The sequence below is a fragment of the Phascolarctos cinereus genome, unplaced genomic scaffold (assembly GCF_003287225.1).
Source record: "Phascolarctos cinereus isolate Bilbo 61053 unplaced genomic scaffold, phaCin_HiC Scaffold_3;HRSCAF=262, whole genome shotgun sequence".
Taxonomy (NCBI): Eukaryota; Metazoa; Chordata; class Mammalia; order Diprotodontia; family Phascolarctidae; genus Phascolarctos; species Phascolarctos cinereus.
In genome coordinates this window covers 142,987,296-143,000,594 of record NW_027555736.1, presented here as the reverse complement: position 1 = coordinate 143,000,594, position 13,299 = coordinate 142,987,296, and the positions used below count along the sequence as shown (strand labels likewise).

Genomic DNA, 13,299 nt, shown 5'->3' with positions numbered 1-13,299 from the left:
AGGCTTCCTGTAGAAGATGGCGCCTAAGATAACCCTTGAAGAAAGCCAGAGATTCCATGAGGTGTAGAGGTAGAGAGAGAGTGCATTCTAAGCTTAGAGGATGGCTTATGCAAAGGGAGATGGATTGTCATTTATAAGGAATAGCAAGTCATTCAGCAAGTATTTATTAAATTTCTACAATGTTCCAGACACTGTGTTAACTGCAGGGGATACAAAAAAAGGCAAAAGACAGTCCCTGTCCTCAAAGACTCCCTCCTCCTCTAATGGGGGAGATAACATGCAAACAGTATGTACAAACAAGATATAGACAGGATAAATTGGAAATGATCTCCTGGAGAAGGTACTAAGATTAATGAGGACTAGGAGAGAAATCCATTTTGTTTACAATATAGAATTTTGGAAGGAGAGAAATGTGCAGTAAACCTGGGAAGGTAGGCTGGAGGCAGATTATGAAGAAGCTTTTAAAAAAAGTGGTATTTATTACTAGAGGTAAAAGAATTTAGAGAACTAGCAAGGTAATTTAGAAGCAAATTTCTTTCAATTGTGTTTTTATAGGCAAACTTGGTCATGGTGATACAAATAGAGTGTATAAACCTAAAGTTATAGAAGCTTTACAAGGAATGTTTATTCGAAAAGTTTGTGCTGGGAGCCAGTCCTCACTTGCCTTGACGTCAACAGGACAGGTAGGTCAAAGGAAATGCATATTTACATGACTAGAACAGTAGTTTCAAAGGAAGAGCGTCATGCCTTTGTATTTATCCTATCATCTCAGATAAGTTTCAGACTTCTAAATATCAAAGTTGTCAGACTTTCTAACAAGATGTCTTCTCTCTTTTGTTTCGTGTGAAAAGGTAGGATAATATTAGGAAATCCGATTTCTGTTTAAGATTATTTCTTTACTTATTTATCTCACTTTTAAATAAAAGCCCATCATAATAAATTCCAGGGTACTTTCTGAATTCTTTGTTACATTGGAATTTCATTTAATGTTATTTTAAGCAAGTGACTCAACAGCTGACAGGAGCAAACCTTTTTGAATTCAGATATTTTCTGCTGTTGGTAGTGGAATAAGGTCTGCACCTGGAGTCAGGAAGAGCTGAGTTTAACTTCAGCTTCGTGCTAGCTGGGCTGCTATGTGGCACAATGAATAGAGGACTGGGCTTGGGATCAGGAGGACTCCTCTTCTTGAGTTCAAGTCTGGCCTTATACACTTAGTAGCCTTGTGATCCTGGGCAAATCGCTTGACCCTGTTTGCCTCAGTTTCCACTTCTATAAAATGAGCTGGAGCAGAAAATGGCAAACCATTCCAGTATCTTTGTCAAGAAAACCCCAAATGGGGTCATAAAGAGTTCAATAAAACTTAAATGATGTAACAACAACAAAGCTATGTGACCCTTTATAGGTCACTTAAACTCCCCCAGTCTCAGTTTCCTCATCTTTAAAATGGGGACAGTAACAGTACCTACTTACTTCTGAGGGTTTTTGTGAGAATGAAATCAGACAGTATTGTAAAGCGCTTTGCAAACTTTGAGGTGCTGTAAATGCTAGCTATCATAATTGTTGTTGTTATTGTTTTGAAATATTTGAAAGTCAAAAATGAGGGGAAAATTAGCTTGGTTTTCTTTCTTTTCCTTTCTTTCTTTCTTTCTTTCTTTCTTTCTTTCTTTCTTTCTTTCTTTCTTCTCTCTCTCTTTCTCTCTCTCTTTCTTTCTCTCTCTCTCCTTCTCTCCCCCTCCCTCCCCCTCCTCTTTCTCTTTTTCTCTTCTTTCTTTCTTCTTTCTTTCTTTCTTTCTTTCTTTCTTTCTTTCTTTCTTTTTTCTTTCTTTTTCTCTTTCTTTCTTTCTTTCTTTCTTTCCTTCCATCCTTTCTTCACTTCCACAAGTTTTTGAGTTCCAAATTTTCACCCCCTCTCATCCCTTCCCCTAGTCTGCCTTCTCTTCTGTCTCTCCCCCCTCTCTCTTATCCCCTTCCCCTTCTATTTTCCTGTAGAGCAGGATAGACTTCTGTACCCCATTTCCTGTATTTCTTATTTCCCAGTTGCATGTGAAGACATTTTTTTTAAAACAAATTTTCTCCCTTCCTCCCTTCCCACCCACCCTCATTGAAAAGGCAAGCAACTCAATATAGGTTGTACACGTGCAGTCATGCAAAACACTTCTGTAGTAGACATGTTGTGAAAGACTAACTCTATTTCACTTAATCCTATCCTGCCCTCCCATTTATTCTATTCTTTGTTTTGTTAGTCTTTATTTTTCAGTGGCACTTTTTTTGTGGTATATAGCTAAATGGTCATAATTATATGAATCAAAACTAAATTGTCAATGTCCATTTAAAGTTTAATTAATCATTTAATACTTTTATCCATTTGATCAAATATTTAAGTGTCTGTTGTGACAAAGTATTTGACTAGGGGAAAAATTATCTAAGTAATTCTCAGGTGATGTGGAAGATTTGAAACTCTGATTTTCACTCTGTTTTCCTTTTTTAATTTGATTTTGAAATCCTTCAGTGCTCAAGGGATTTTATGGCTTTCAAGTCTTTTTTTGCTTTACTTTTTTACATTGCTTCTCTGAAGCTGCTTGGTGCCAAGGTACTGGAAAAGGATAAACCCAGGTTGCTGAAGGAGCTGTCGGATTAAAATCTCTTCTTTTTTAAGAGAGCTGGTTTTGGAGCTCTTGCTTCCTTATTGGTAGATTCTTACAGAAGAGTGCACACAGTTGTTCCTCTGTTGCTTGTATGTGTGCACCTTGTAAAGCCAAGCTATACTTTTTCAGTAGGCCTCTGAAGTAGACTAGAATGGATTGGTGCAGCTCTGATGAGTGTATTTACAAGAATGCAATCCACCTTAAATGAGTTAATTTGTGCTGTGTGAAATGAAGGCTTAGGTAGACGGTCACCCCTAGTACTGCTGTCTGAAAATATATTTTCGTATAATTGTTGATTTAAAAGCAATTTTTGAATTTTGGATTTACTAATATGATGGTTATTCCAATACAAAGTTTGAATATAATTTTCATTGTCAGTTTGGGAATTTTGCTTTTCTGAAGTTTATCATAGCTGATATTTCTACTGTTTAGCTGTAGTCATTTTTTTTGTGTTCAAGATAAGTGTTTCAGGGTTATGTTTCACTTAAAACTAATCTCATTCTAACAGTATCTGATTGGCAGTTTTCAAAATTCAGACATCAATCTAAGATTCTTGTATAAAGATGAATGGAATATTTGGATTTGTTGCTGTTTGTAAGTCTTGTATTATCACTGTACAAATGACTTGAAATGATTATTCTGATAGTGTGATGTTAAATGTCAGTTTTGACTCAAATCCAGTGAAAGACAAAACCTAAACAAGAATGAGAAAATATGTTGGTATCATTATGATGACGAGCTGGCTGTCTGGTATATCGTGTTATGCTTTCCACGTAAAGTAATAAGTATTTAATTTTAACCCTTAAGTTTTTATATTAAATGTTTATATTTTATTCCCATTTCATGTGATTCTAAGTGGTTTTGAAATCATATTTAAGAATTTAAAATATAGAATTATTTGCTTTAAGATTTTTATTTGTGTTGTAGGTCTATGCATGGGGTTGTGGAGCTTGTCTAGGTTGTGGTTCTTCAGAAGCTACAGCTTTGAGACCAAAACTTATTGAAGAACTGGCAGCTACAAGAATAGTTGATATTTCAATTGGAGACAGTCACTGTTTGGCCCTTTCTCATGGTAAAATAATCAACACACTTTGGTACATGTAATGTTTATTATTTTTAAAATGTCAACTCATATGTGTCTTTTTTCTTTGTAATTTATTTTTCTTCAGATAATGAAGTTTATGCTTGGGGTAATAATTCTATGGGACAGTGTGGTCAAGGAAATTCCACAGGTCCTATTACCAAACCAAAGAAAGTTAGTGGTTTAGATGGAGTAGCAATTCAACAGATTTCAGCAGGAACATCACATAGCCTGGCATGGACAGCTCTTCCCAGGGACAGGTAAATGAGTTTTAGTGTTTTGAAATACTGTGGATGTTTGTTAATTAGCAAACAAAATTTTATTAATAATTTGAAGCATGTTTCTTTATATATGAAATTTTTTTAGCATTTCTAATAGTGATGTTTTAATTTGTATGTTATCTCCTTTGGAAGTTTAATGTAAAGTGTAGTAGTTGGCTCATATGTTTTACCTGTATACACAAGCTTCAGAAACAAGAATCTATGTTGTAGATTTTATTTTTTAAATTTAACATTGATTTATGGATTTCCATCCTCAAAATACTAGTAGAAAAAGTTATGTGAGCATAACATAAAAGGAGATAAAAATAAAATGGATTATATTTAAAAATATTTAAAGCATTTATTTGGTTTTAGTGCTTTTTATAGGTTTTTTCCAAGTACATTTGCTCTATCTGGTTTGTTAAAATAACATTGGTCAGAATTTATATTAAAATATTTGCTATATGAAGAATTTTAGGTTTTCTCCAAAGGTAGGAGGCATTATACCAGATCAGTCAACAAGCAGACAGTTCTCTCAGAACAGATCATTAAAAATCTTCTTATTTGCCATGAAAACTCCCTTTTGGGAACTCTTTGTGTTTAGTGTAACTCAATGTTAAGTTCTTTTTTCACCTATCATACATCAATCTTTTAACCACCATACATTTTATAAGGACATAAAGATATTAAAATGTAGTACCAAATTATTATAAAAATTATAGTTTATGATATAGCTAGTATAGTTTGAAGTCAGATGACATTTATTTTTAGACATTACATTACAGGAGAGATTTTTTATTGTGAATTTTAAAAAATCTTTTGTGAATCAAGCATATATATAGTAGGTTTCCAGTATTTACTAGTCTGTTTTTTAATACTTTGTCATCCCAACAGTCAAGAAAAACTTCTCTGTAAATCTTCAGTGTTTATAAGCCAAGATATTTCAGATTTTATTTCATTGTTAGGCAGTCATGTTTTTGTAATTTATATTAAAATAGATTTGAATTTTTTTTAATCTTCCAGGCAGGTTGTTGCATGGCATCGACCTTATTGTGTAGATCTTGAAGAGAGTACTTTCTCACATTTACGTTCCTTTCTTGAAAGATACTGTGATAAAATAAACAGTGAGATTCCCCCGCTTCCTTTTCCTTCATCAAGGTACTTCATATCAATTTTAGTTTTACGTTTTTTAAAAATTCTGTATTCTAATTATATGAAACATATACTTTAAAAATAAATGAATCTGTGCCATAAGTAATGATAGCGAATTTTTTTTCACTTGAATTTTATGAGAATAACAATTAGAATTCATATTACTATAGTCATACCTTTAGCAGTTTTTCTAGGAGAAAAACATTAAAAATTAGGCAGAAGAAAGCATTTAAAACTCATAGCAGTTTGTTTACCTTTAGGGAACATCACAGTTTCCTCAAATTGTGCCTGAAGTTGCTGTCTAATCATCTTGCTCTTGCTCTGGCTGGAGGAGTAGCTACTAGTATTCTTGGGAGGCAAGCCGGACCATTGCGAAATTTGCTCTTTAGGCTAATGGACTCTTCTGTCCCAGATGAAATACAAGAGGTAAGAATAGTTGCTATAAGAATATATAAATATATATATATAATTGCTTTCCATCTCAGAGAGAAGTGAAAGGAAAGAAGGAGGGAGAGAATGTGGAAGTCAAAATTTAAAATAAACACCGTTAAAATTTATTTTTACATGTAATTGGGAAAAATAGAATATTAAGAACAAAAAGAATACACATACACACACGTGCATGCTATAGTTTAATCCTTAGAAGTACCTAGGGATTTTATATGTCCAGGAAATCTATTTTACCTAGTAAGGGATGCCTAGAAATGGATTTCCTCAGAATGTGTGTATGGAACTTACCCTTACAAATTCCATTTAAGACATACCTTCTACTTTGCTTATGACTATCTTTTCTGATGCTTTGCCACTTCCTAGAAGCCATCCTTTTTGGTGATTTTTCCGGCCTCTTCTATAACTTTTCATACCTTTCCATTAAATTTTACTGGGCTAGAATTTAATTTGGTCTTAACAAGCCTTGGTAAGGAATTATAGATTCTTCTTCCTTACTTGTGAGTTATTATAGGGCCATATATTTTAGGCAGAGGAGCCAGGAACTTGTAGTGTTTTTAAAATGTCACTGTAGTTATCCTCAAAATTAGAATAAGAATTTCAGAACTGGAAGAACCTTAGGAATCATCTCATCTGCCTCCCATCATTTTACAGATGAGGAAGTTAAGACCCAGAGAAGTTATCTTTTAATGATACAAAGCTGAATGTAGTAGGGTAGCAGATTTAGCTATCTTAATCTTATTTGAATTCACTATATACAGATATTCATTTAAAAATGACAAATTGATAAGATTCTCCTTTTTTTTTTTAAATACTAGGTGGTAATTGAAACTCTGTCAGTGGGAGCAACCATGCTGTTGCCCCCTTTAAGAGAACGAATGGAATTACTGCATTCTCTTTTACCCCAAGGACCTGATCGATGGGAAAGCTTGTCTAAAGGACAGGTAAGGTGTTGGCTAGTGTATACGTTGTCCAGTAGTAGTTTGAAAGAACACATTGAAAATTTCTGGAGGAACTGATTAAAGTCAACCACTTATTTCTGTGATGAACACTATATATAAGACTTTTGAAGAATTTTCCATCCTTTAAATTATTTTTGCTTTAAGATTTATTTAAAAAGCCTTTTATCTTTTCTGAGTATAGCCCTTGTAGTGGCATTTCTAGGTCAATTGGTATGCAGTTTTGTAGTCCTTTGGAAATAGTTCCCAGTTGTTCTCCTGAATGGTTGTACTAGTTCACAGCTTTACCAGCAGTGCATTAGTATCCTCATTTTCCATATCCCCTCCAGCATTTGTTGTTTTTCTTTTGAGTATTGACATTCTTAAAAGATTTTTTAAAATTCAATTTTATTTTATTTTCAGTTTTGAATTCTCTCTTTCCTACCTTTCTACTCTCACCCGCCTTTGAGAAAGCAAGAAAAACAAAACTCATTACAAATATATATAGTGAAGTTGTTTATATACATATATATGTATGTATATGTGTATACATGTGTGGGTATATCTATCTATATGTCTGTTCACCTCAGTCTGTACTTCTGCACTTAGTTCATCATATCTCTGGAGTTAGATAGTGTTATTCATTATGAGTCCTCTGGAATCATAGTTGGTCGTTGTGTTGCTGAGAGTTCTGAAGTCTTTTATAATTATTTGTCTTAAAAATATTGTGGTTGTATAAATTCTCTTGGTTCTCATTTTATTTTGCATTAGTTCATACAGGCATAACTCAAATGTTGCTAATATCATGTAATAATAAGAGACATAGTAATAGTAAGAGGAAGGCTCACTAGTATGTGGGGTGGCCTTTATTAGAATAACAGGCAAGAAGAGAAAGTGTGGACAGTAACAGTGCAATCTGTACTGTATTGGAGGAAGAAACCCTCATCAGTAAGATCAAAGGTTCTTTGGAACATTTTGCTTGTCATGTACCTTAAAAAAAAAAAGTGAACATAAATATTTTTATCATGTTGGGGAACCTACTATATCTTTGATCATTAATTTTTTAGTTTAATAAGAAGTATAAGAATTCTCTTTATTAAGCTAATAACTCTAATAGATGTAGCTCCAATTTGATGAAATTTTAGAGGGGAAGCTGTTGGTTTTATGTTCCTGTACCCTAGGAGAATGAAGGAGAATTTTTTTCTCTTAAAAAGGGAGATCAATTAAGAGGCTTTTAAAATATTTCAGATGAGAAGTGATGAGATCCTCACCTAGGGCACAGGCTGTGTGAGATTAAGATGTAAGAGATGATGTGTAATTGACAGAAATGGACAAAAATTGCTAAGATTTAATTGATTGGAAATAAGAAATAGAAAGGTTAGAAGAGAGTCAAGGATGGCTCTGAGGTTCTGCACTTGGATGATTAGAAACATAGTGGTGCGACAGAGATAGGGAAGTTGGGAGGAGTGATAATTTTGGGAGGAAATGTGATGGAGTTCTATTTTGGATATGGGTTTGAGATGTCTGTGGGACATCTGGATGATGTCCAGAAGGCAGTTGGTCCTATGGGACTAGAGGAATTTAGGAGAAGGGATATGGCTAGATATATAGATTTTGAAGTCATCAGCGTAGAAATGATATTTGAACCCATGAGATAACACAAGGAAAGTGTGATACAGAGAAGGAAACCCAGGGTATAGCCTTGGTGGAGTACACACTTAGTGGGTGGGATAAGGAAATGTTTCCAAGACAGTTTGGTCATAGAAATAGGAGGAAAACCAGGAAAGAACAGTATCACAGAAGTCAAGCGAGATGACAATGCCCAGAAGAAAATGGTCCAGTGATCTAGCAGTTAACGTGATTGGTAACCTTGGAGAGAGAAATTCCATTTAAGTAGTGGGGTCAGAAGCCAGATTGCAAAGTATTGAAAAGTAAGTGGAAGGTGAGAAAATGGAATAAGTGGGACATTTTTTCCCTAGATATTTGGCTCTGAAAGACGAGAAGAGATTTAAGATATCCAGCAGGTTGCCCTCTCTATTATCCCCATTCTTTCACTTATCTTCATCCTTCTTTGTCCAGTGGCTGAGATAATAATCATAAGACACTTAGTACAAGTTCCTGGCGCATAGTACGTTCTTTTTTTTTTTTTGGTGAAGCAATTGGGGTTAAGTGACTTGCCCAGGGTCACACAGCTAGTAAGTGTCAAGTGTCTGGTCTAAGGCCGGGTTTGAACTCAGGTCCTCCTGACTCTATGCCCGGTGCTCCATCCACTGTTCCACCTAGCTGCCCCATGCGTAGTACATTCTTAACAAATACTGTTCCCTTCCCCTCATTCCCTGATTCCCTACTGCTGACAAACATGTCCATATCTCCCCATCTTCCAAAAACCCTCATTTGATTATTCTGTCCATCCCTGTTTCTCTCATCTCACTTCCCTTTTGTGGCTAAACTTCTTTAGAAGCTTTTCTACAATAAACAAAGACATTTATTCTTTTTCTCTCACTCTCTTTACTCTCTACAGTCTGGCATCTGACCTCATCATTCAATCAAAACTGCCCTCTCTGAAGTTACTAGTGATGTCTTAATTGCCAAATCTAATGGCGTTTTTTCAGTTCTTATCCTTCTTGACCTCTTTCAGCCTTTGACATGGTCAATCAATTGCTTCTCTTTGATGCTTTCTTCTTTCTAGGTTTTCATGGTGCTGCGCTCTCTAGCTCCCTTCTTAATCTATCTGACCATTCCTTGGTTCTTCACCCACATAACTGTGGGTGCCCCATAGACCTCTGTCTTGGGCCTCTATTCTCCTTCTGTACCATTTCACTTGGTGTTCTCATAAATGTCTAAGGATTCAATTTTCATCTTTGTGCTGATGATTTTCAAATCTACCTGGCCATCTCTAACCTTTCTGCTGACGTCCCGCTTTGCATCTTCAACTGTGTATTGGACATCTCCAGCTGGATATCTTAAACTCAGCAGGTCCAAAACTGAACTTGATATCTTTCCCCAAAATCTTCCCCTCTTCCATCTTCTCTATTGCACTTAAAGGCTACTACCACCTTTCCAGTCACCTAGAGTTACAATCTAGGTATCATTTCCTACTCCTCATTCTCAACTCCCATATCTAATCTGAACTTTTAACAATAGCCTGAAGGTTGTTCTCTTTGCCGCAAGTCTTTGCCACTCCAGTCCATCTTCCACTTAGTCGTCAAAGTGATTTTCTTGAGGCATAGGTCTGACCATATCACTCCCTACTCAGTAAACTCCAGTGGCTGTTTGGCATTCATAGACGTTAAAGTCTTTCATAACCTGTGTTCTTCCCTCTCTTTCCATACCATCTTCTTACACCCCTCCCCACCCCCTTACTTCCATCCAGTACACTGGCCTTCTTATTATTCCTCAGACAACACATTCTGTCTTCCAACTCTGGGCGTTTTCACTGGCTCTCCCTCATGTCTGTAATTCTGTCCCTCTTCATCTCTACCTCTTGAGTTCTCCCTTAATTCTAGTGCGTTCCCTTTGTTCATTATTTCCAATATATTTTGATTACAGCTTGTTTGTATATCGTTGCCTGTTGTCTCCTCTGTTGTACTTGAAAGCAGGGACTATCTTTTGCCTTTCTTTGTGTCCCTAGCATTTAACACAGCCTGGCACGTAGTAGGTGCTTAATTTTATTGACTGACTTGGGGCGGTTACTAAGTCAAATGAAGGATTTTTTTTTTTAAGTATGAGGAAGATTTGAAAATGTTTGCAGGTGGTAGGGTTGAAGTCAGTAGAAAAGGAGAGATTGAAGATGAGGTAGAAAAAAATGATGAAGGGGGAAAATTCTCCAAGGAGATGAGGAGGATCACAGCATGGAGAGCACAAGTGGAAAGGTTTGCTTTGGAAAGGGGATAATCTGTCTCTTCATTAGAGACTAAAGCAGAGTAGGAGATGGAGGATGATGAAGAGCAGTTTTGAGCCTCTGTGGAGAGTGTAATAGTAAATCACAGAAGAATATAAGGTTTCCCATACAGCAGGAGAGGCCTCGCTGAGATATTAGGTATAAATTTGTAGTGAGCCCAGTCTGCACAACTGCCTGATTTTCCCTGGGAGAGTGTTTGGCAACATGTGACTAAGAACAAAGAAGGCGAACAGTGGGAACACCTGGAGTGGAAGTTTGAAAAAGCATGACTAGAAATTGAGGCAGGGAATTAAAGGACAGCTATTTAACTGGAGGGTCAGAACTGTGAAGAGGAAGAAAGGAGGAATATAGACATATAATTGAAAACTTCATTTAAAGTGCTATAGTTTTTGTGTAGTTTTTACATCGGCTGTTTTTGTTCCTTTTCCAGTATGCACTAACAAATATTGTTCCTATTTCATTGATTTAACTTTTTTTTTATTCCATTTTTCCTTAGAGAATGCAGTTGGATATAATTTTGACAAGTTTGCAAGATCATACCCATGTAGCATCCCTACTTGGTTATAGTTCACCTTCTGATTCTACTGATGTTTCTTCCATATGTATCACCTATGGAAACCTGTCAGATCAACCATATAGCACACAGAGTTGCCATCCAGATACTCATTTAGCTGAAATTTTAATGAAGACCTTACTAAGAAATTTAGGATTTTATACAGTAAGTTGTTTTTAGTTTACTTACAATAAAATAATACTGTTTTTGTCTTTTATACAGAGATAATTTTGTCTTAAATGCAAAGATATTTTAACCTGTGGATTTTTTTCCTTCAGATTTTTAGATATATTAAAACAAATAAAGTCTCATATAGCCAAAAGGAATGGGCACAGCTAATGAGCATGGAAGATTTGTTCTTAAGACTTCACATACTGCTTTCCCTCCCCCTCCTCTCTTTTTCCCCCTTAACAATATTCCTGGTAGTAGAGATATTACTTTTTTTTTTAAGTGGGGTTGTGAGTTGCCTAGAGTCACATAGCTAGTGAGTGTTATGTGTCTGAGGTCAGATTTGAACTCAGGTCCTCCTGACTCCAGGGCCAGTGCTCTATCCATTGCACCACCTAGCTGCCCCAGAGATGTTACTTTTAAATTAGATCACATTTACCATAATCCAGGTACAGATCAGCTCACATATTTCTGTTTTTTTCCACAAAATATTATGGTTTGCAAAATTATTGATTAAATCTGGGTATATTGTATGGATAGTATTTCCCTGATCTCCCTCTTTGGTAACCCTATTAAAAAAGTGATAAAATTGGCTTAGTGAACCTTTTTCAAATCATTTAAATAATCTGTTCTAGAATTTGTTTAGATGTTAATGACAAAATCACTGGTTCCCCTCCCCCCCATTTTAAAGATTACTGGCCTTTTAGCCAGTCTTCATTTGGGAAAACTGTTGTTTTCATGAGTTTAAAAAAAAAAAGATTATCAACAGCATTTCATTGTTCATACGTTTGAGTCCTTTCATTGTTGTCTAATCTTTTTGACTCCATAGTTTACAGTTCATACCATTCTTTTATTATTGTACTTGGTCTGTCTACCCACCACTACTACCCTAGCCCAGCCACTTTTTATATGTGCATACCTTTTAAAAATCTGAGTTTATTAATGACTTTTGTTAATTAATTTGTACACACAACTTTATTTTTGTCTTTCAGGATCAAGCATTTGGAGAACTGGAAAAAAATAGTGATAAATTTTTACTTGGGATGTCTTCATCTGAGAATAGCCAACCTGCTCATCTTCATGAATTGCTTTGTTCACTGCAGAAGCAGCTACTAGCATATTGCCACATCAACAGTGTTAGTGAGGTATTTGATTCTCTGTCTTTTGAGAAGATTGTGACAAATAAGTATCCTTAGGACTTAAGTATTTGCAGTTTTGAGAGCTATATTTTTGTGACTTAGATCTTTCAGAATTAAATTAATTCAAGCAACTCTTCTTTATAGAATTCAAGCAGTGTGGCATTGCTTCACAAGCATCTTCAGCTCTTATTACCTCATGCCACAGATATCTATTCACGTTCTGCAACTTTGCTGAAAGAAAGTCCTTGGAATGGCAGTGTTGGTGAAAAACTAAGAGGTTTGTGCTAATTGAATTTCAGGTTTAATGCATTTAAGAGTCTTCTTCCTGTTCTTGAGTCTTTTGAAACAGTGAAATTTTCTGCTAGAGATTCTTTAGTAATAATGGAAAGTTATAGAAAAGCAGGAATATTCCGGTGATAGCATCTTGACCTCTGAAAAGTCTTTAATATCCAACACGTCTTTAATGATGTGTTGGAGAGGCTTTGTTTTAAGTTGAAGTCAGGGTATATAAAATCATAAATACTAATTTTAGATAGCACAACCTAAGATTTTTATGTGTAGTTTGAAACAGTGTTGTTTTCCAAAGTAATTTTAGGTAAGTCCCTTTTTTTTTTGTTTGTATTGCTATCATGAAATCTTGAAGCAGAATTCTTTTAAAATAGTTGAAAATAACCTCCTTTGAATATTGGTCAAAAGTAGCTATGTCAGGGTATTTTTGCAAAACTGTAGTTTAAAAATCTAAAGTGGTGAGTGAATTCTCCATATTATCTATACTGGCACCTTCAGACAAGTCCTATTTTTGCTTTTTTTAGAATTACTTTCCTTTTTGTCTTTAAAATGTAGCTCTTCAATGTTTCCCATCCCTCTTGGGCTGACTTTCCTTGCAGATTGTTACTCTATAGAAGCTATTTGTTTTTTCTTTGCTTTCCCAACTAGGGTGCATGTCAGAGACTTGTGATTTGCTTTCCTTTATATTACAAATCTAGAACAGGAACAATCATTTTCCTTCAAGGTT

The 13,299-nt window shown here is 35.3% G+C and overlaps 1 protein-coding gene across 1 annotated transcript in view; it reads left to right on the top strand.

The window, feature by feature from the left end:
- The window catches only part of HERC1 (HECT and RLD domain containing E3 ubiquitin protein ligase family member 1), a 198,843-nt gene that overhangs the window by 49,577 nt on the left and 135,967 nt on the right, over positions 1-13,299 (top strand). The window contains exons 9-17 of the mRNA XM_078151198.1: positions 556-683; positions 3,573-3,717; positions 3,815-3,986; positions 5,010-5,144; positions 5,399-5,564; positions 6,404-6,529; positions 10,921-11,142; positions 12,138-12,290; positions 12,429-12,561. Of these exons, the coding sequence (XP_078007324.1) occupies positions 556-683; positions 3,573-3,717; positions 3,815-3,986; positions 5,010-5,144; positions 5,399-5,564; positions 6,404-6,529; positions 10,921-11,142; positions 12,138-12,290; positions 12,429-12,561 (1,380 nt within the window). The remainder of the gene's footprint in view (positions 1-555; positions 684-3,572; positions 3,718-3,814; positions 3,987-5,009; positions 5,145-5,398; positions 5,565-6,403; positions 6,530-10,920; positions 11,143-12,137; positions 12,291-12,428; positions 12,562-13,299) is intronic.